Raw genomic sequence first — 21,601 nt, 5'->3', positions numbered from 1 at the left:
TTGCGTCCAAACGGCGACCGGGGCGGGACGGGAGGGTAGAGGAGGGTAGGCCGCTCCGCCTCACGTGTTGCCTATCGCTATAGCGGAAGTGAGGGGAGGGGTTCCGCTTCCGTCGCGCGTCCTACTTCCGGCCGCGGAGGGGGCTCAGTCAGGTACCGCGGGAGGAGGGAGCGGCTCGTTCCGCCCCCTCGGGTTGGGCCGGGCAGCACCGCCCGGGATCGAGGGGCGATCGAGGGGCGAAGCGCTCGGCCCGGTGCGAGATGACAACTTGTCTTCTAGCCGGAACCGCCCCCAGCGCAGCCCGGAGCGGCGGATCATGAGGCCGGAGCGCGGCCCCGGGACCCGCAGCGCGCAGCCCTGAGCCCGCCCCGCTGCGGAGCGGCCGGAGCCCGAGATGGCGGCCGAGTCCGTAAGTACCGCCAGCAAATACGAGTAGGGCCCGGTTCTCCACACGCTCAATTCTGGGTCCTCATAGCGAGTTCTCAATGCAGTGACGTCAGTGCTGTTTTAAGGTTAGCGTGCGGGCTGTGCGTGCGGGGCGAGCGGCAGCGATCAATCCTTCATGGGCTCGGAGCTGAGATAAGCAAAATGAGCTGTTGGGATTCCTGGCTCGTGTCGGATCTGCTGCCGGCTTCTGTGCGCTGCCCGCTCAGAAAGACAATGGAGGAGCTGTAAAACGGGGGGAGGAGAGCAGCCAAAGTGAGACAGAACTTCTGAGGGGCCAGTTTAATTAGTAACCAGAGGTCAGAAAAACGCTCTGTGTCTGAAAAGGCTCCCCGGGATTGCTCTGGTGGGCCCTCAGGTTGGATAAACATTGAATAGACTTTGTTGTTGTTGGACAGTTCTGTCAGCCCCGCTTCTATGGATCATCCAGTTAAAGGTGCCTCCTTTAAGTGTGACTTTTGGCTTTGTTTTTCTCCTGCTTTGCTCACACAACAGTGGTTGCCTCCTTTTTATTTATATATCAGTCTCTGTTCCTGGACGTTTGTGGATTTCAGCCCTGAAATAGTGCAGTCATGCTTAAAAGGCCCCTTCGTAACTGACTCGCTGTCGTTCATGTTCAACCAAAGCACAGTTTGGTGGAATTGGAACCTTATTTATTAGCAGGTTCCCATCTTCCCAATTAAAAGCATCTCTAAGCAAATAGAAAAAGAGACATCAGGCTCTATGTGACAGTTCCCAATTCAATAGGTCGTAAGAAGGGCAGCTGACTTTGAACATGAATTGTGGCTTCTTTTAGACGATCCCCATTTGGCAGAACAAACCCCACGGCTCGGCGCGCAGCGTTGTCAGGAGGATTGGATCCAACCTCCCTTTGAAGCCCTGTCCCAGAGCCACCTTTGAGGTAAGTTTGCTCATAAGGAGTTTGGTGATTGTGGGTAGGAAGCAAAGCAAGGCCCACTCATCAACTGCTGCACCATAAACCGAACGTATGTAGACCAGTACCTGTATGTAGACCAGTACCTGTATGTAGACCAGTACCTGTATGTAGACCAGTACTCCTATATATAGACCAGTACTCCTATGCTTACAAATGACCACTGGTAAATGTTAAGGAAAGTACCCCCTAAAATAATGCCTATGCAGACTTGGAGAGCTGATAGGTGGGGAAGACAGAAATGTGTTGCCAAACCACTGCTTTGTGTTGTGACCTCATGCAGATGCTGAGCCTATTTCCTAAGCAGTAAAGGAAGGTTAATGGAAACACTTGTGTAACTGTTCGAGCTCAAGGACTTGTGATGGCAAAGTGTTGCACGTGGCCTTGGCGGTGTGTTGAGCAGTATCAAATATCCCTTGGTTGCTTTGCTATTTAGGCACAGTAACACTGAGGCACCCAAGAACACACATTGAAACCAACACGATGGAGCACTACGTTTCTGTACAGTAAACAGTGTTGCTGTCACGCATCCTGCAGTTGTGTTTGCTGAGTTGGTGCAGAGGAGAAAGGCTCTGACAAACAGGAAAGCAAATCCAGAGTGGCTTCAGGAAACAGGACCTCCATTTCCTTCATGTGGTTTTCTTCTTTGTAGGTTCTACCTAATGTTTCAGAGCTCTATTTAAACGATGCCCCTCCTGTCCCCACCCTGGCAGACATTGGGTGGATAGCAGCAGATGATGAAGAAACATACGCCCGAGTCAGGTTGGTTTAATCCTTGTGTCTTGTTGATCCTTGTTTTTATAAAGTGATTTAGTTTGTGTAGCACAGGTCAGACATTGATCCAGTGCTCACAACCTCCGCTCACCTTGAGGCCTGTTCAAAGCTGTTCTTCTGTCCCTGTGTCATTTCACCATGTCTTGTGCTGTTTGATTGTGGTTTCTTTGACTTTCTGTTCCTTGCAATGCAGAGAGACAGCATATGTGATGATACAGCACATCCAAACAAGGAGCATTGTAGTATAAGAGAAACCACAATTGATTGTGTCGAACTGTTTTGCTACCCCAAGGGAGAGGCAGAGAGATGCTGAGCGCTGTTATGGGGGGGCTTGGGTTCATCAATGACCACCAGGTCTTTGTCTTGTAGAAGTGACACTCGCCCACTGAAACACAAATGGAAACCGAGTCCCTTCACGGTCATACAGAGAAATGCCTCAGTCCCCAACCTGAGGAAGCAAGAAGAGAAACTGCTGGCCCTGAAGAAACCTGGTTTACCTGCACTGAGCCGAACGACGGAGCTCCAGGATGAGCTGAGTCACCTTCGGAGTCAGATAGCTAAAATTGTTGCTGCAGGGTCAGGTAGGAACACAGTGAGTTTTCTTTTGTCAAATGAGAAGGACTGAAGCATGTTATTTCCTCCATACAGAGCAGACCTGTTACTGTTTCAGCAGGACTATCGCTCTTATTGGTGCGATGCCAACTCAGCGCTGGTTCTTTGTTTAGACATCTGCATTTATTTTGTTAGAGGAGTCTTGCTTCTTTTTCAGAAGGACCAGGTGCTGCTTTGTGGCTGCATTTGTTCTACAGGCTGTTTCGTCCCAACCACCTTGTTCCATGGCAATTTGTGATGTATTCTTGCCCTTCCTGCACCAAATTGACCATGAATGTGAGGGCCTCATCTTGAGTTGGATAGGAGTGACCAACAGTATTTGTTTCTGTTATGAACATAGTCCTGTTTATGTAACAGGTAGTTGGGGAAGAGCAGTGGCTGCTTGAGTGTGGAAGGTAACAAGGCCAGAATTACTTGGGTGTCTTTGTGGAGTAGTCAGAAAGTGGAATTGTTGGTCTCACAGCTTGGAATACATTGGAAAACAAACGGTTCTGCAAACTGCAGGAATTGAATCTTTCTTGGAGGCAGTTCTTCTTTTAGGCTGCATCTCATGCATGCAGAATATGTTGGCCTGTGACCAAGATACCAGTTGTGTTACAGCTGCGAGGAAAAGAAGGATCTCTAGTTTTTCCATTACTTTAAGACATCAAAACGAGGTTGTACACCACCTGAAATGGTGGCATGCTGCTGTTTGTGGTGGGGCACAGTGGCTCACAAAACCATCCTTACCCTACATCCAAAAGCAAACAGTTCCCAGGTTGCCACTCGGCACCGCAGGACACAGCGTGTGCATGGGGCTGCGTCTTGTGATCTGTGGAATGCAGTGTGGCTGTGTGATTGCTGGAGCCTCCGGGGACTCACAGCTCTGATGATTAGTTATATTTAGTCCAGTTCTCTGCCAGACTGAAAAGCATTTGAATGTGAAGCAGAGTTGTGGTGTTTGATGGAGGAGGAATGCTGGTTTCTCTATGGGAGCGAGGAGCTGCATTGCCCTCAGCTCTGCAGGGAGTAACTATAAAGCAGGCTGTCACAGATGTGTGCTTCACAGAGGCTGTGTGTGTCAACTTCCTTCGTTGCTCTGATTCAGAGCAGCAAAGAAATAGGAATAAAGAGCAGGGCAGATTCCTTGCTGTTCCCCCCCTCACACTCTCAGTTCTTTAGCCGTCCAACACGCAAGTTAGAGAAGCCCTTTTTAATTCAGTCAGAGTAACGATGAGGAGGATTAGAGATCTGGATGGGAGAAACATGATTTAATCATTCAGTACTTCTCTCTCCTCCGCTCAGCAAAGTGCCTGCTTACCAGATGGCATGTGAGAACTGTTCCTATTGACTTAAGTGTCTCCTGAGTCGATATGGGGAGCGATGCTTTAGGGCTTAACTGGAGCTCGGTAATCTGAGCTACACAGCAGTCTCATTTTAGAAAGACTGATGTCAAAAAAGAAACGTTGTGCAATCTGCTTTGTTTTATACTGTTAGAGAAGTCTCTCAGCTGGCAATTAATAACTATCGACAAGCAAACTATTGAGGCCAAGGGTGGTAGGGCATTCAACTACAGGGCTTTTTTCAATGCAGGGAGGTTCTTTCAATGAGAAATAGACTAAGCACGTTTCTTGTGCTGCAGTATCATGTCATAAGAAGCAGAGTGGCCATGGAGGGTAACATACAGGCTGTGATTATTTCCTTTTATTCTTTGAATAACATAATGGTGGGGGGCTGATGGTCCCCCTGGCTTTATATGCTGTTGTTTTGGGAAAACAAAACCAAGATAAAACGTTAAATGATATTATTTAATCTATTCACCCCGTATTGTTTTCTCTTTCAGCTCCTGCTTCCTTCACCCCTGATGTATTATCTCCAGGAAGCTCAACTGCATCTTCTCCTTTGCATTGTTTTGGACCCTCTTTCCAATCCACGACGTCCTTTGTCATCAGTGACATCACAGAGGAGGAGGCAGAACTCGAGAGCCCCGAGCTTCCCTCAGTCTCCATGCTTTGTTCTACAACATCTGAGTGCTATAAATCAGAACCAAAGGATCCCGATGAGGAAGATTCTGTGTCTCTTTCCAAGGCCAGCAGTTTTGCGGACATGATGGGCATTCTCAAAGACATTCATAGGATGAAGCAGAGCAAAGACTTGTAAGCCTGATTTTATTTCCTCTTTCAAAGTTTGTCATCCTTTCTGTTTCTTCTTCTTTTTTCTGTTTTTGTTTGTCAGATCATTGTAGACACCTGTGTGAAGATTGCTAGGTTTATTGTTAGGATTGCCTGAAGCAGTGATTGAGCACTTAAGGAACCAAAATAAGCCTCACAATTAATGACTTTGCAACTGAATGGCTTTATGAGAGGTACAGCTTTTGAGAACCAGAAATTGGTCTTGCAATGACATGATGACTTTAGAAGAGAAAAGGAATGAAAAAGCTGCAGAAAGTGGAGGAAGAATGAGAGTCAAGAAAAAGGATAGGGAAAAAGATTGGCCACTGGTCTGTTTTGAGGTGTCCCAGTGTTGGCCTGTAGCACTGGAGAAGGGATGGGGGGGTGAGCACACTTGTCTGGACACATCCTAGCTTCATGTAGCAGTGTTGACCCCCAAGAAGATGACAGAGATGATGATGAAGACAACACGGGTCACCTCTTGGGTGTCCTTTTATGCCTTCCTGGTTTGTAGGTGCAAGATGGTAAGGACTCGCAGTGAGAGGATGGGGTGTGTGCTCACTGATAGCAGCTATGGAGGCAGCCTTGTGCTGAGACTGAACTCAGCCTGGGAGGTCAGAAAGTAAAACAGGAGTGAATGGCTCCTGGTATGTGAGGGAGGAGAACTGGGTTCTGGCTTCCTGTGAGCATGCTGGGAAGTGAGATGGTGGTTTCATTGTGGGATGCTTTGGCAGTAGGAGAACTCACAGCTGAGAGGAGTGAAATGACCTCAAGATCATGGAAAAAAATTCCTTCTAGGTCTTCAAGCAGCACTTTTATATTTATACTGAGGGACAAAACTTGTTAGTAATGAGCAAATGTTGACTTTACTTAACCTGTTATTAACACAATTGAATCAAAATGCTGAAGTTTGGATGCTGAGGTTTATGGAATGACCCCTTCATCCAACACAGCGAGGGATGGAAGCTGACACAGAATGCTGCAGGGAAAGACTTGCAGGTGTCAGAGCGGGGCTGCCAGCCACCAGCTGGGCAATTCTCCTTACCAACACAGTGTTTGTGTGCTTGTTTTCTATGTAGAAACCGAAGTTCTGTGAAGGAGGAAGACCCGGCTGTTCTTATAGCAGAAGTCTTGAGAAGAAAATTTGCCCTAAAGGAGGAAGATCTGACTCTGAAGGAGAAATGATGTTACCGTCATTCAGCTCCGTAAGCAAAAGCGTTAAGCTCACAAAATTTCCTCTACAGTAGCTGCCTTCCTAAGGATTGAACCTTTTGCCACTTTTATTTATTAGGGATTTTCTGCACTGGACACTTAAGAAGGACCCTACGGATTTGACATGTTTTCCATGTATTGTTCTATTTAAGAAAACAAAAATGCCCTTTTTAAGATGGAAGTTCTTTTTCCTCTGTATTTTGATGTTGACTGGCTAAGGATCTTCTACAGAGTGCAGTGAGTGCAGCTGGATGACGTTCCTTCTGCCTACTCCAAGTCACATTAAGACTTATGTTTTGGGGTTGCAATATAAATGGTCACCATTTCCAGTAGACGCAGAGGTCACACGTCCAATTCTTTCTGTTCTGAGCGTGGTGCTGAGCTGCTGAGCGTTGCTTCCCAGGCCTTCTGTGTTTGGCAGGCTGTGGGTTCACAATGCTGCACGATGATAACTTTGACCTGATGGTAGAATGAAAGTGGGGGGAAGTGATGACACCCTGAAGTCACATCTGAAAGCTACTGGCTGGTTTTGCTCTCTCCTGGGTATTTCTTAGCTCACTCATTATCCCCATGATTGCATGACAGAATGGCCTTTGTTTCTTGCCAGTAATTTAAGGCTTCATTGATGGACCTTGTATCATACAATGTGTTTTATTTAGCACTGAGAAGGTTTCTCTCCGCGCCCTAGAATGCAATGGGGGGGAGCACTGGGAAGCTGCTGGTGCACCTGAGGGGCTGTGACGGTGCCCTGGAACACAGTGAGTGGCTCTGGGAGGCCTCCAGGGTCACTTGGAAGCCTCTGGAGCACGGCGGGGAGCTGTGGGAGCACTGGAGGGTTTCCTGGAGCACACTGGGTGGTTCTTGGAGGTTGCTACATTGTGCTGAGGAGCGTCTGGAGTTCTGGAAGTGTTCTAGTGGGGCCAAGGGTAACTTGGAGTCCTTTAGGGCACACTGGAAGGTCTCTAGGGTGCCCTAAAATGCCACAGGGAGCTCTGGGTATGGTCTGCTGTGGCCTAGAGTACAACTGGGAGTCCAATAGGATGCATTGGAAAGCCTGTAATGCACACTGAGGATCAGGCACAGAGAAAGCTGTGTTCCGAATGGAAGCAAGGGCTTCAAGTCCCCTCCAGTATCGAATCATAAAGAGCTACCTTTATACACAACAGCTGCGTTCCTTCATTTGGTGTCTCTGAGCTCTCGGCAGGGCCCTGCAGCACAAGAGTGGGTTGCATTGGTGGCATGATTGGCTGGGAGGAGATTGCAATGGAAAGTTCCCTAAAGAATGCTGGGGGGTCCCAGGGTGCAGCGTAGGTGAGCATGGCTGCCCAGCAGGGATACACTGAGGCTTTGTGGGTCTGTGCAGGCAACTTTTGGGTGCTGTGGAGTTGTGGTTGAGCTCCTGACTGTTCTTTAGCATCATCCCAGCGTGGATCAGAGGCTTGGCAGGGCTGGGCACTGGATGGTGGGGCTCCCTATATGGTGGGGCTCCCTATATGGTGGGGCTCCCTATATGGTGGGGCTCCCTGGAGTGCTGGCAGCTGGTTGGCACCCAAAACCAAATGTTTCCTGCATGAAAATAAAGGTTCTGCCAAGTGCTGGTGCCCCACAGCTGTGACGTGGTGGGGTTGGGGGGGAGGTGCTCTGCTCTAGGGGGTGCTGAGAGGGTCAGCCCTTGCTCTGCACACATCATATCACTTAAAGACCTGCAGCCCCATGTCCTGCAGTGAGGCTGGCACCGTGCTCCCCAAACACCCCCTGGTGCCCACAGCTGGATGGAGCTGAGCAAAGTGGGAGGTGTTCCCCAGCACCCCCCCCTTACTTTTGTTGCCACCCATCCCCAGGAACGCCTCCCACACCCCAGGGAGGAGCAGCATTGCCTGCCCCAGCACGTAGTTGGGTGTGGGGGTGGTGGGAGCCGATGGAGCCACGGTGGCATTACCAGTTCCGGGTGATCATGTTGGGGGATTCGACGGTGGGTAAATCGTCCCTGCTGCGGCGTTATACTGAGGGAGTCTTCCTGGATGCCATCAACCAGACGGTGGGGGTGGATTTCTACGTCCAGTTTGTGGAGCTGGAGCCGGGGCTGCAGGTCAAGCTGCAGTTCTGGGACACGGCTGGGCAGGAGCGTTTCAGGTGGGTCCTGCTTTGCTGCTGGGGAGGTGGATTCCTATGGGCCGGGATCCCAAGGATCCAATTCTAATTGCTCCTCCTTTGCTAACGGCTTTGCCCTCAGGTGGCCCTTAGGGTTCTCTAATGAGCCCTGCAGCTGACTGCAGAGGGCCCTAAGGAGCCCATGTGCCCCTGAAGCTGCACGGGAATGGGGGAGAGGCTGGGCTGCTCCTGCTGGGATCAGGGCAAAGCAGCTTCCCTGCACCCCAGAGTGCAGAGCACGGCACCGCTTTCCCTTTTGTCCCATTGGGAAACAGAGCGTACCGGTACTGCTGGCCGCAACCCCAAAACCCTCCCCTAGAACCGAGTCTGCTTCGATGGGGAAGCTTCCATTCCACGTGCACTGAGCTGCCTGGGCCACATTGGTACAGCAAACCTGGTCGTAGGGCGGCCTCGGAGCCGCGGGGTGGTGGGGCAGGGATGCTGCAGCCAACAGGGATCCCCTCACCCCGCCTCTGGTCGCACTCCAGGTCTGTCACCCGCTCCTATTACCGCAACGCAGCGGGAGGGATGCTGCTCTTCGACCTCACCAACCGCGCGTCCTTCGAGAGCGTCCGTCGGTGGCACCGGGAGGTGACGGACACGGTGCGACCTTCCCACGTGGTTTTCCTGCTGGTGGGACACAAAAGCGACCTGGCGGCGGAGCGCAAGGTGGGCAGGAGGGAGGCGGAGCGGCTGGCGGCCTCGTTGGGAGCTCAGTACGTCGAGACTTCGGCCAAGGACGGCAGCGATGTGGAGCGGGCGTTCCAGATGCTGAGCGCGGCCATTTACCGGGCGCTGCAGAGCGGGCTGCTGGCACCGTGCGAGGCGTGGGACGGCGTGAAGAGCCGAGTCCCGCTGCCGGCACCGCGCCCCAAGGACGGGGAGAAGCGGAAGAGGTGCGCGTGTTAAGGAGGGGGCTGGACGTGCTGGGCTCTCGGGAGGTAGGGAGAGCAGCGAGCGATGGCATTGATGGCATTGATGGCATTGATGGCATTGATGGCATTGATGGCATTAAACAGCCCCGGCTCGCCCGTTTTCCCGGGGAAGGGGAGGTGCCGCGGCCCCGTTCCTCCTCCTCCCCCTTACAAAGCGGTTCCCAGACAGGAGCGCAGCGCGCAGCCCCTCCGCGTGCCGTCGGGTCCCAAACCCTGTTTGCTTCCCAGCAGGGAACTCCCTCAGCGCGGTGCCCTGCAGCACCTGGCCGCGATTTAGGCAGGACCCTGAGAGCAGACAGCAGCTCCGAAACCCAGGAGCCGCCTCTCCCGGTCAGACCGGCCTCAGCTGCACCTACTGCACGGCCTGTCTCTCCAGCTGGATGGAGCCCTCACCTACCAACAAAGTGGGGAGCAGTGAGCTCTGCACTGAGGCAGCAGCGTCCACAACCTGCCTTTCTTTGCAGGGAGCTGCCCTCCCTCCCCACCACATCCCACAGCAGCTGTAGTTTCTCTGTTGCATACCTGTGTGGGCAGAGCAGATGCTGGGCTGTGACCCTTCTTCATGTCCCATGTAAACAGAACACACTCATTTCTTACCCTCCTGCCTGCATCCAAGCAGAGGCTGAACCACGGCAGGAGCTCCTGATGCATGAGCACAGGGTGGGCACAGCCCCACTTACAGAGCAGAGACCATCAAAGTCCAGCACAGATCTCACATGACACAGACATCAGGCTCACCCCACAGCTGCTTCTTTCCCTTGGTTTTAGATGAATAATTTTCTTTATTCATGTAAAACAAACGCAAGTATTTATAGAAACACTGACATTACAAAGTACTGGAGCGGGGTATGAAGGAGGAAACAAAAACCTCTACAGCTGCTTCTAATACTGTCCCACACACACACACACACACACACACACACGATCCAATGCTCTGTCCCTCGGATAATCACTTATACGATAACCCACTTTCAAGTCACAAATAAAAGTCTTTGCTTTGAGATACACTGCGCCCTTAAGGGGGAGAAGGAGGAACAGGAGGATGGTTTTGGCAGATCTCCTCCTCGACTCAGATATTGCTGCGCTGTCAATAAAAAATAGATGCTTCTCTGTAAAGCACGAACAAAAAACATCCCATGGGTGGCATCGCAGAGGCTGCAGTGAGAGGCAGAGATCCCAAAATGCACCGTGTCAGCTCCGAGCTGCTTCTCCCAGGGCTATTTCTTGGTGGTTTTACGGATCAGTGCCATCCTCTGCAAGGAGAAAGAGAAGAACGTGGGATGCTGAGATCATTGCAAAGCAACCTGAGCCGCAGCTGTGCAGAACAACCAATGTCGGGTTCTCTCAGGGCACTGCCCGGCTTGTTTGCACACAGGTCTGTCAACTCCATTTGAATCTCAGAGGAAAAGGAAACGTCTGCGCTGCCCCACGTGGCCCCCCGGGCTGTAAAGGCTGTAAAGGCTGTAAAGGCTGTAAAAGCTGTAAAGGCTGTGTGATAAAGCAGCAGCACCAGGGGAGGGACCGAAGCCCACCTGAGCTTCAGGAAGAGCTGCAATATCACCCATGGACTCCAACAGCTCCTGCAGGGCACCTCCTGCCCTCTGGCCTTATGCTTCAAAAGCAATTGCTTGATGCAGTTCAAACAAAATCAAGGGGGGAAAAAGAACCAGCTGCCCAGCTGCAGTCATGGCTGAAATCACAGACAACTGCACGCTCTGTGCTGCAGCTGTTTAACCTTATGGTGGTAGGGAGCTGAGACCTGCAATACAAAGACACAGCAAGTGCCCTGCGCTGCTCACAGTGTATCTGAGCGCAGCCTTGGCCTGTAGGTACAAAGAAGCCCAAGGAAGCTGAGCCAAAGGCTGCCATAAAGCACCAGTTCCTGTGTGTGACACCACATCCAGCCACTGTTTCTCTATACCACACAGCACGGGTATGCAAATGCAGGGTGGCTGTTCTGGTTACTTGCACCATATGCTGCAGGGCTCCTTACCTGTTTGTGAGCTTCTGTAGTGCAGGCTTTTTTGTAGGGCCTGATTTCTTCAGAACCAAAGCCCGGGATCCACATGTTCCACTGACGCTCTGGAAGAGAGAAAGCACATGCCAGAGCACTGAACCCACTTGGGGAGGATGGGTTTAGGGGCAGATTATCCCCTTATTCCTTTATGTTGAGAGCAATGCTCCTGGGTTTTCACCCCAGCAGTGGGCTGAGAGCTCCTTACCAAGGTGCAACTGGACATCTTTCACTTCCAGGGTGTTTGACTTGCGATGCCGTGCGAGCTGGCAGGCAGCCGTCACCACGCTCTCTATGAAATCATCAGCAATCTGCAACAGCATCTGCCACACAACGAGGACAAGAAGAGGTCTTAGCAGCAGCCAAACAGCTGAAACTATGAGAAAGTATGAAAACGAACCCTCAGAAAATAACGTTTCAAGGGTGTTTTTGCTTCCCCGAAACCTTTCTGAACACTGGGAAGCAGAGACATGGATGGCTGGAGGCTGCCGTGAACATGAGAATAAGGCAGTGTAATATAAACCAACCCTCCCTGCTTTGGGCTAAGGGCCGCTGGACTGTGTTAAACCCCAGAGCTGCTCTTTCTGCAGCCCCTGCCATGGGTTGGTATCTACCTCCTCCACGTCTTCATCGAGCTGTTCGTTGGGATCCACCTCACGCACCAGGTCCTGCAATTTCTTCTTGGTTAAAACCTGAGTAAGCGAGAGAGAAAATCGGAACCGTTCACTGCAATGCTTTAGCAAATCACTGCCCGCCCTGCACAGCCACTAAAGACCTCATCCCTTACAAAGCGGGAGACCCAAGTCACACGTGTGATATCAGCTCAGATGGGCAGATAAGAGACATCAGGTGCTAAGGAGTCATTTTCAAGCACTACTGGCTGCTCTGAACAGAGAGCGCAGGGCAGAAGGCAGCATCCTATCAGCCCAAACATGTCACAGGATGAGGAGTTTCACTGCTGGGCAGTAGGGAGAGCTGTCAGCATCTCCCCTGCAGCTGGCAATGACTTTACCTGGTTGCTTTCAGGACTGAGCCGCCCTCCTCCGCTGGGCGTACCGGGCATCTTTGCCACGGCGGTGCTGTTTGCCATGGAGCTCTGAGGGGGAGTGCTGGCGGGTTCAGGCTTTATGGAGGAGAAGTTGGAGAGGTTGATCAAGGTAGATGGGCCAAACTGGTTCATAATCTGTTGGGCTTTAGCTTTTAGGTCATAAAGCTTGTCGAGGTCCTGCTTCTTCTTGGGGTTGTGGGGACCCAAACCGATCAACTGGAGAGAGGGAGACGGACGGTCAGCAAACAGAGCAGGGATCCAAAGGGGGCTTTGCCCGCTGTACTGACAGCACCCAGAGTTCATAGATCAGGTCTCTGGACCCGAATGTTTAGAAGACATTCCCCACTATCTGGGCAATGGAGTTTTCCCTGAGGAGCACAGCAGCTGCACGCAGCACTGACAGCAGTGGCTCCTCACCCTGCTGGGTCCTGCATGCGTTCAGCCTCACAGCAGGGCCGGCCTGAAACACATGTACTGCAGGAGGCTCTGAGGTGAGGCCATGCTCAGAGCTGAGATTTAACCTAAGGATTTAACCTAAGGATTTAACAGCCCAGCCCTCAATGCAGGCTCAGGCCCTGTCTGTGCTCACTCTCCATCCTCCACAAACCCAAGAGGCAGGAGCCTAAACCACCAGACAACCATCAAACCAGAAGACAACCCTCAGACCTGGTGGGGTCAGCACCACGTGCCTGTGGTTACTCATTGTCAACTGCACGGACTGCTGCTGTACACAATGCACTGACAGCAAACTGATGGGCAGAGCGTCTCCTATCTCAGCTACAAACACGCTTTCCCTTCGGCAGAGCAAGCTGTTAGTTTGGATTCATTCATACAGGGAACAGACTCAAACAGCGGCTGTTTTAGTGCTTCACTGCAACACAAACGCATGCAGCAGCACGGCGGAGCTCTCCTAGACTTTGCCCTGAGCCCAGTCAATGGCAGAAGGTCCTTATGCTCAAACCTCAGCGGCGTTTCACTGCACACCTGGGTTTGCACAGGGGCCGTTTGCTCCCGTGCTTTATTTCCACATCCACCGAGCAGGAATCCTCACCCGCCATGCAGGGGAGAAGCCAACACCTGCGCAATGCTTTGAACGGGCAGGATGCGTTTCATCGCTATGAAGCTGTTTTGCACGTCGTTCTCCCGATCTTACAGGCACCTTCTGGATGCCGTTAAGATCCCTAAAGGCAAAGCAGCCAGGCTGAGCTCCTGCAGAACAACCCAAGGCAAAGCTCACTCTGTTTACTTACAGCTATCTGCGTGTCTACATCCTTAATCACATCAGCCACCGCTGTGGGCCCAGCGAACGGAGAGGCCATTGCCCAGAGCCTTGCTGCGCTCTGCAGGCCGCATTGAGCTACTCTCAGCTCCGCACCCCCCTACAGGAACAGCAGATCCGGGCACCATCCCCTTAATGGCTCGGAACAAACATTCTCTCTCCGTTTCAGGCCGGTATCACGGCGGTTCTCCCTCCCGTTCCCCCTTTATCCTGCCGTTATATGACAGCGCTTCCTCTCCTGCCCGCTCCATAGGGACACACAGCGGGAGGCCTCAATGAGCACCGAGAGCCGGTAGATCACCGGGAGGACAACGCTGCCGCTCACCCACAGCCCGTATCGACCCGTATTGCCCCATGTTAGCCCGTACTGCCCCGTATTAGCCCCGTACCTCCCCATGCCCCGCGGGCGGACCGAGGCCCAGCCGCCGGCTGCGCTCTCCCTTCGCCGCGCACACCGGATGTACTTTCGGTGCTGCCAATCAAAAGGTGGGACGCGCTGCGCGTGCGCAATGTTGCTTCTTTCAGAGGAGGGGAAAGGCAGCAACCCGGCATGCCCCGCGCGATTTGCATAACGCTCCGGTGAACAGCGGGGCGGGAGAAAAACGGGATTTTAGGGGGAAAGAAGATGAGAAAGCGGCCAAAAGCGCAGCGATACGAAGGGGGAAAGGTGGAGAATCAAGCACTTCACACTGCCTTCGCTCGCCCCGACATAGAGGGGATTGCGCTGCTCGTAATAAGCCGCAGCGGCAAAGCGTCGCTCTAAAAAGGGCTTCTGCCATGTGTGGCACGGGGGGGCTGCGGCCGGCCCCGCGGAATCGACATCAAGAGATTTCGGAAGCACAATTTTTGTGGGGGGGGTCGCCGGTAACCGCTCGTTCTGGCGCCCCGGCAGGGGTTAATAGCAGAGAAAAGTGGGAGGGGGTTATAACGGGGGTCCTTGTGGGGTTGGGACAGCAGCGGACCCTACATAGGGCTGTATGGGATGGGGATGGGGCAGCAGTGTACACCTATAAAGCTGTATGGGGTGGGGATGGGTCGGCAGTGGATCCCTATAGGGCTGTATGTGATGGCCTATATGGTTGTAGTGCTGCCTGTACCCTCAGCTTCTGCCCTGATGGGCACTCACTCATTTGATGGAGTGGTCTGTATCCATGTATGTATATATATATATATGAATATATTTAAATAAAAGTGCAGATTTCCTTATAAAACACCTCCGTGCCCCCCTCCGCATCCCCCCCCTTAATGGAAGGATCCCCCCCCTTAATGGAAGGACCCCCCCCCCTTAATGGAAGGACCCCCCCCCCTTAATGGAAGGATCCCCCCCCTTAATGGAAGGCCTCCATCTGAAGGTGCCGCCTCACCAGGCCTCGTGGTACACGTGTGAGCAGGGACAGTCTGTGAGCTGCTGCTGCTGCTCCAAGCCGGATCCATCCCCATGGAGCTCACCCCCATCGGGGCGGGCAGTCCGCTCTGCACGGTGCGGGGCTGAGCTCACCCCATGCAGCTGCAATGGGGGGGCAACGTACCGGGCTGGGGGTGAGGCTGGAGAGTCAATGTGGTTCTGGATGGGGTCGTTGTGGTTCCGGATGGGGTCGGGTTCTCCGAATGGTGTGGCGTATTCGGGTTCTGGAGGCAGAGGTTCTGCGTATTCGTGGTGTTTACCCGGCACGTCGTAATGGCTGACGACCAGCGGCAGAGTGTAGCCTTCATCTGGGGGTGGTTTGAAGGTGGAGGAGCCCAACTGGCTGCTGGGGCTCAACTGCACCACGTCCGGCTCGGCGTAGTCTGCAGTGGGGGAATATGGCTCTGAGATGGGGACGGCCCTGCTGAGGTGGCCCCACATCCAGCCCTGGCTCTCAGAGGTTGGTGTGGAGCACGGCACCAGTGCAGTAATGGGGGATGTGGGTCTGTTCTGCCCCCATCTGTGTTCCCATTACCTGGTGAGTGGGTCTGGCTGAGGTCCCCCATTGCCACGGGGAAGGAGGGCAGCGTGGATCTGGGGGCTGGCAGGCTCCCCAAGGAGCACACCTGGCTTGCCTCCACCTTGGGTTGCCCTAAGCAGAGAACAGAAGCCCCCATTTATCCCAATCCTGCCTCCCACCACCCCTGGGTGCCCTTTGGGGATGGGGGTGCCCTTAGAGTGGGACACTTTAAGATGAGCAGGAAGGAGCCCTGAGCTCAGACCTTCAACCAGCTGCATCTGACCTGAATTCGACGCCTCCCACACCGAGTGGGGGCCGTTACCTTTTGGGAGCCCGCAGTTCAGCTTGGTGCTCGGCTTCCTGCAAGGGGAGAGAGCACAACACGGGTGAGGGGGCTGTGATGGAGGGTCCAGCCACCAGCAGCCTAATACAGCCTCCTAGAAGCCTCGTGATCTCAGGCATCTCGGACCCACCTCCTCCTGTGGCAGAGGAAAGCCAGCAGCAGGAAGCTGGAGCAGAGGAGGACGAAGACCCCGATGAGCAGCATCACCAGCAGTGTGGAGTCTGGGAAGGGAGAGCAGCATCAGCACCACCTGGCTCCAACATCCCACACCTCCACGCATGGGGTTCCCCTGGGTGCTCAGAGCCCACCCTGGGTGAACCACGGCTGGAGAATTAACACGACTGCCCAGCGCTGTCAATGGGATGAGGATCAGCCCCCACGTGGCACCCACCTGCCTTCTCAGGGTCCAGAGTGATGCCAGGGATGGGTGTGCGGCCAGGCGGGCGGCTGGTGGGGATGGGGATGTGGACGGGGATCTCCTTTGGGATGCTGGGCACTGCAGGGCACAGCGGCTGCTGTCAGTGCTGGGGACCACGGGGAGCTGGGGGTCCCCGGGGACAAGAGGGACGCTCACCATAGGGCCGTGCCGCGCGGACCCGTGCCATCTGGCAGCCCAGCAGGGCCACCTTCATGGCAGCGCGTTGGTGCCAGCTGTGGGGTGTGATGCGCAGGTAGCGGGTTGTGATGGGGGGGATGAAGGCGTTGGAGACCTCCCCCATGCTGTCCACGTTTCCTTCAAAGACCTGCCGGGGAGGGCAGGGATGGCCGCAGAGCTGCCAGCTGAGGGCTGCACCCACCCTGCTGCCCCCGTGCCCACCTTGTCCTCCCGGCCGCCGCTGCCCCTGTAGGGTCTCCAGTTCTTCCCATCACGGCTGGAGGACACCCGGTAGGACGTCACGTAGAAGTCATATATCTCAGCGGATCCCTTTGTGACGATCCCTGTCGGGCAGGATGCGCCCTTATGTCACCCCATCCCCCCCCACAGCTCCTTCCTGGACACCCACATCTCCCGCTCTGCCCCAAGGAGCCGATAAAGCCCGGCTGCATTTGGCTGCATTTGGCTGCATTCCTCCCTCCTCCGGCCCCCCGCTCTCACAATGTCCCCATTTTCTTCCTGCCGGCCTCTGCACAAAGCCCCCGTTGGCGGCAGGCTTGGCTGAACAAAAGGAGCTGGCTGGCACCAGATGCAAGAGCATAATATTGACTTGTTCATCCCAGAAATGGCTGCGGTGGGGAAGGAACAAAATGGGGACAGGAAAAAGCCACGAGGAAGGACGGATGCCGTCCAGATCCCAATTTGAACCAGTACAACCAGAGCAAGGGATGGCACGAAGAGCACCCAAACTCTCCTGGGAGCAACAGGTTGGGGGCGAGGGGGGTCTGTAACCTCTTTGTGCAGCGTGGGGGTCCCACCTCGGCAGCAAGCAGGGTGACATGGGGACAACCAGCAGCCCCATCCACCAGCTGACGCTGCGCTGACCTGTGATGTTCCTGCGGGCGCCCAGGTCCAGTTCCAGCCAGGCGGTGTCGGTACCGGGTTCGGCTGCCCAGGAGGGGCTGGGGGTGCCCAGGGCTGCCCGCTCAGCTGCCCAGCTCCGCTCCTGCCCCAGCGTGTCCACCTCCTGCCACCAGGATGAGGCGTTGAAGGCGGCCACCTCCAGGGCATCGCCGCAGGCTGCAAGGTGAGGTGACAGCTGGGGACCCGGACAGCACCGCGGTCTCCTCGTACAGCCATAAATGATGGCTTCACGTATGGGAAAATACCTTGGTGGAATAGGAGACGCTTCTCAGAGAGCGAGCCCCTGTGAGAAGGGAAGGGGGGATGTCACGAATGAGCCTGTGGGCCAAAGACCCAGCAAACCCACCCTGGGGGGCTCTGACACCCCAAAGGGAGGCAGCTGGGACCGCTGTGCCCACCTTTTGGAGTGCAGCCCGTTGGCAAAGGCCGACTCGTAGAGCGTGATCCCCTTCTGACGGGACAGGGTGACCTGCCCACCCACCTCATCGGCGACCACACCGGCGTGCACAGCTGCCTTGCACAGCACTGAGGTCTGCAGGGAGCCTGGGGTCAGTGCAGCCAGGCACCCCCCCCCCCCCCGGCCTCCCTCCACCTACAGGCAGCAGGATGGAGGTGCTGGGTGACAGACAGCACCCGTGGGTGACACCATCCCAGGAGAGCAGGGCTCTGTACGTACATCCCGGTAGCCGTCCTTCGTGTTGCCCCAGATGTCCCCCTCGATGTCCTTGCAGCCAGCAGGGCAGTACACACTGAAATGCACAAGGGTGAGCGGGATGGGGACAGAAGTGCTGACGGAGACAGCATGATGCTGGGGACTGCTCAGAAAGGCAGGTGGGACAGCTGCTCACCTGACGTGCTCCTGGGAGAAGTGGGTACCTCTGACCAAGCAGGAGATCAGGTCTGCAAGGCAGGGATGTCCCAAGGTGAGGGGATGTGTGGGACTCCCACAGCACCCAGCTCTCCCTGGGGCATCTCTGTCCCCTTCCCAACCAAATCCTGTTCCAGGGGTAGGTTTTTCCCCTTGGGTCTGTGGGAACAGGGTATGGTGCCTCTTTGGTCACAGTGCTGTCTGCAGCAGAGCTTGATACTGGAGTATCAATGGCACTCCAGGGGTGCCATTCCCTATCACCTCTCCCACATCCACAGCCCCCAGGCAAGGAAAATGGGGGCTCATAGGGGGCTGGGGGCAGCAGGAGCCAAGCTGGGGTGGGCACAGACATCCCCGCACCCCTATCTGTGCCCCTGATACAGGCAGAGACACAGCTTGGGGGGTCAGCACCCACAGGGGACAGCCCCCCTCCGTACCTGGGTGCTGCGAGCTGGCATAGGACAGGAGGAGGCCCCGTCCTGAGCGGTGACTGGTGCTGTTGAACAGGACGGTGACAGCACTGGAGTTGGTGACCAGCAGCGGGGCGGCGGGGACAGCGTTCCTGCAGTAGGGCCCTGCAGGAGGGATGGGGCTGTGGGGAGGACTGGGGTCTCTGGGAGTGGACACAGGGACCCGGATCGAGGGCTTCACCTCCCCGGATGTGTGTGCTGGGAAGGATGCTCAGGGTGGCCCCACGGCCACAAAGTGACACTGAGGTGACGTCACGTCTGTCAGCTGGGTCATCCACCCTCTTGCTTCCCAGCAAACTTCTCCTAAGAGCTTCTTAATTGCACCCAGCTGGGATGGAGCAAGCAGCCATGTGGCCGGCAGCCCTTGTTGTTGAGGCAATGGCTGTGGGGCTGGCACGCACGGTTCGGCTGCAGAATGAATCCACATCCCCCTCCTCGCTGCCACCCGTCCCCCATTGGGAGCCACCAAAGCTGCCTCCTAAATCCCCCGGAGCAATGACCCATTTAATCCAAATTAATTTGCAGTCTCCATCTCCCTGATTAAAACTTCAGCTTAGCGGGGAAGATGGGTTCCTTGGGGACATCCTCAATGGGGACAAGAGGCATCCCCGGTGCCCGCATCGCTCCTCTATGTCCATCCTTCCCAATGGATGGAGAGGACAACAGGACGGGCTGTGCTGCTGCTCTGCATTGCTTTCAGCTCCAGGGGCCTCAAGATGCTCCCAGCTGCACTGCTGTTGTCCCAGGGATGGGGACGGTCCCCAGGAGCCCAGCACAGCCCGGAGATGAGGGCAGCAGGGTCAGGCTGTGATGCTGGTTGGGAGCCAGGAGCCGGCTCTGAGTCAGCCGCTTCCCGACAACCAGCTGGGATCACTCCAGGGACAGCAGCAGATACTGGTGGGATCCTGCCTGCCCCATCCCAATGGCAAAGGCACTGGAAGAGGCTGGGGGTGCCCAGAACACCCCTGATGTTGGGAATGGGGCTGCGTGGCTGACCCCTCTCTGCCACCCCATCCCATCCCATCCCATCCCATCCCACCCCATCGATGCTGTGACACCCCGCTGCCACTTCTCTCCCCTCTGTTTCCCCATCGGGTGCTTTCAAATCTCCCTGAGACCATTCAATCTCTCCAGGAAAATCCTGGACACGTTTGGCCAAAGTTACTTAATCAGTGGCTGCATCTGCTCCCATCTGGGTCTCCTTGGCTTCCTTCCCCCCTCCCACCCCCCCCCCTCCCCAATCCTCCTTGGGATGAAATCAGCTAAAAAGCCGGATTTTCCCCCTGATCCCCTCCTTAGCAAAGGCTTTATGTAACACGATCTGCACCCCCCCCTCCGTGCTGCCTCAGTTTCCCCCTTACCATAAGCAGTGCCACTCTCGGGGTCGGCCAGCAGCAGGGAGCTGTGGGCACAGTGCTCCGAGGGCTCCAAATCCACATCCCCAAAGGCCACGATGAGGGAGGTACCCGGGGGGGCCTGCAGTTGCCAATGGCAAGTTGTGTGGTTGGGGTACGTGCCGGGGTAGTTCCTGGAGCTCAACGTCCCACTGTGTGCTGTCAGCATTGTATGGCCGCAGCCATCCCCTAAATGAAGGCAAAGGAGTCAGCTTGCTTTCCGTGCCTCGGTTTCCCCATGTTGCACTGTCCCATAAGGATACGGGGACTCTTTCAAACCCCACTGGGGATGGTCCCCACTGGTCACTGCAGCCTCAAGTTCCCCTCTGCAGATATTGCTGTGCCACCCCTTTACTTTTAGGACCCCCATTTGGGGGAAATAACCCCCCAGGGCTGAACAGTGCCCAGCCCACCACTGTGTCCCCCACATCCCCACAGGGACACCAGCCACAAAGGGGCTTTTCATGGCAGAATAACCCCAAAAGGAGGAAGGGGGGGGACGGTACCAGGATGGGGGGAGGACAACGCTGAGCCCTCTATGGGCTCTGTGGGGGGGTTGGGGGGTACCGGGGGGGGGGGAACTCGGCGATCCCTGCAGGACGGGACGGGACGGCGGCCAACGTGGGAACACCGGATGGGATGCGGGGCTGGGGGGGGGGCTGGGGGGGCAGCGCCATCAATGGGGACATGAATGGGGACATGAATGGGGACATGAATGGGGACATGAATGGGGACATGAATGGGGACATGAATGGGGACATGAATGGGGACATGAATGGGGACATCAATGGGTCACCCCCCATAAGGGACACCCCGAACCCGATATGAACGGAGACACCAACGGGGACATCACCGTGTCAGCCCACCCGTAAAGTAAACCCCGAACCGGACCTCAATGGCGGATCTCAGGGCTGACACCGACGGGCCGCCCCCCATAGAAAGAGACCCCGAAGTGCGGCGGGATCGCCGGTACCGACACCGGACCCGTTACGGGACGTGCCGCCCGGCGCCGCCGCCGCTCCCGCCCCGCACTCACCGTGTTGCCCCGCGGCCGGTCGCGGTCCCAGCAGGACGCAGCGGCGCAGCAGCAGCACCAGCAGCGCCGCCGTCCCTCCGCCCGCCCGCATCCTCCCGGCGCCGCCGCCGCCACCGGCCGCAGCCACCGGCCGCCTCGCCCCGCCCCCCATCGCCTATTGGCCGCCGCCCTCCAGCCCCGCGCCGCCATTGGCTGGCCTCGGCGCCACTCGGACGGGCGTTCCGCCGCCTGGGGGCGCCAGAGAGCGCGGCGCGGCTCGGGGGCGGCGCGGCCCCTTTAAGACAGGCGGCGGCCGGAAGTGCTGGCGGCCGAGGCCGCGGCGCTCAGTGCGCATGCTCCCCTCTGCCCGGCCCCGCTTCCCCCACCCCTCCCCCCCTCAGCTCCCAGCCCCCGGACTCGGCCGCTCGGGCGACGCCGGTAAGGGCCGGCCCGGCGGCGACGCTACGGGAGCCGGGAGGGGCCAAACGGCGGCGGCGGCGGCGCGACGGGGCGG

At 55.8% G+C, this 21,601-nt stretch overlaps 4 protein-coding genes and 1 non-coding gene across 9 annotated transcripts; 3 read left to right on the top strand and 2 right to left on the bottom strand.

Moving 5' to 3' along the window:
- The first annotated feature begins 43 nt into the window (after positions 1–43).
- On the top strand, positions 44–7,721 carry MTFR1L (mitochondrial fission regulator 1 like). 2 transcript variants are annotated; one of them, XM_072355409.1, is made up of 7 exons: positions 44–152; positions 280–409; positions 1,241–1,345; positions 2,031–2,140; positions 2,522–2,733; positions 4,587–4,899; positions 5,994–7,721. In XM_072355409.1, exons 2-7 carry the CDS (start codon positions 395–397, stop codon positions 6,097–6,099), a joined length of 861 nt encoding a protein of 286 aa, XP_072211510.1. In that variant the 5' UTR covers positions 44–152; positions 280–394; the 3' UTR covers positions 6,100–7,721. The 2 variants fall into 2 exon arrangements, with proteins under 2 accessions (XP_072211510.1, XP_072211509.1); XM_072355408.1 differs by lacking the exon at positions 44–152 and having other exon boundaries at positions 251–409.
- A 323-nt stretch (positions 7,722–8,044) lies between these two features.
- Positions 8,045–9,186, top strand: RAB42 (RAB42, member RAS oncogene family). Its single transcript, XM_072355665.1, has 2 exons — positions 8,045–8,259; positions 8,766–9,186. The coding sequence occupies exons 1-2, from the start codon at positions 8,045–8,047 to the stop codon at positions 9,184–9,186; spliced, it is 636 nt and encodes a 211-aa protein (XP_072211766.1).
- A 773-nt stretch (positions 9,187–9,959) lies between these two features.
- Positions 9,960–14,076, bottom strand: TAF12 (TATA-box binding protein associated factor 12). Of its 2 annotated transcripts, none has more exons than XM_072355459.1 (6): positions 13,943–14,076; positions 12,239–12,490; positions 11,841–11,918; positions 11,435–11,549; positions 11,206–11,294; positions 9,960–10,465 (listed from the first exon to the last, which is right to left on the bottom strand). In XM_072355459.1, the coding sequence occupies exons 2-6, from the start codon at positions 12,404–12,406 to the stop codon at positions 10,430–10,432; spliced, it is 486 nt and encodes a 161-aa protein (XP_072211560.1). In that variant the 5' UTR covers positions 12,407–12,490; positions 13,943–14,076; the 3' UTR covers positions 9,960–10,429. The 2 variants fall into 2 exon arrangements, with proteins under 2 accessions (XP_072211560.1, XP_072211561.1); XM_072355460.1 differs by lacking the exon at positions 13,943–14,076 and adding an exon at positions 13,525–13,653.
- Positions 14,077–14,314: 238 nt separating this feature from the next.
- Positions 14,315–14,441, top strand: LOC140261871 (U11 spliceosomal RNA). The gene has a single exon (XR_011905784.1). It is a non-coding gene; the product is annotated as a U11 spliceosomal RNA (small nuclear RNA).
- A 269-nt stretch (positions 14,442–14,710) lies between these two features.
- On the bottom strand, positions 14,711–21,395 carry LOC140261710 (discoidin, CUB and LCCL domain-containing protein 1-like). Of its 3 annotated transcripts, none has more exons than XM_072355454.1 (15): positions 21,109–21,392; positions 20,040–20,261; positions 18,646–18,783; positions 18,189–18,240; positions 18,017–18,089; positions 17,739–17,872; positions 17,586–17,623; positions 17,302–17,496; positions 16,639–16,760; positions 16,396–16,564; positions 16,213–16,317; positions 15,952–16,042; positions 15,801–15,838; positions 15,494–15,610; positions 14,711–15,341 (listed from the first exon to the last, which is right to left on the bottom strand). In XM_072355454.1, exons 1-15 carry the CDS (start codon positions 21,257–21,259, stop codon positions 14,914–14,916), a joined length of 2,073 nt encoding a protein of 690 aa, XP_072211555.1. In that variant the 5' UTR covers positions 21,260–21,392; the 3' UTR covers positions 14,711–14,913. The 3 variants fall into 3 exon arrangements, with proteins under 3 accessions (XP_072211555.1, XP_072211556.1, XP_072211554.1); XM_072355453.1 differs by having other exon boundaries at positions 14,861–15,341; positions 15,762–15,838; positions 21,109–21,393; XM_072355455.1 differs by lacking the exon at positions 18,646–18,783 and having other exon boundaries at positions 14,859–15,341; positions 15,762–15,838; positions 21,109–21,395.
- Between the last annotated feature and the right edge of the window lie 206 nt (positions 21,396–21,601).

The sequence above is a fragment of the Excalfactoria chinensis genome, chromosome 22 (genome assembly GCF_039878825.1).
Source record: "Excalfactoria chinensis isolate bCotChi1 chromosome 22, bCotChi1.hap2, whole genome shotgun sequence".
NCBI lineage: Eukaryota > Metazoa > Chordata > Aves > Galliformes > Phasianidae > Excalfactoria > Excalfactoria chinensis.
This window is presented reverse-complemented; position numbering and strand designations above follow the sequence as displayed.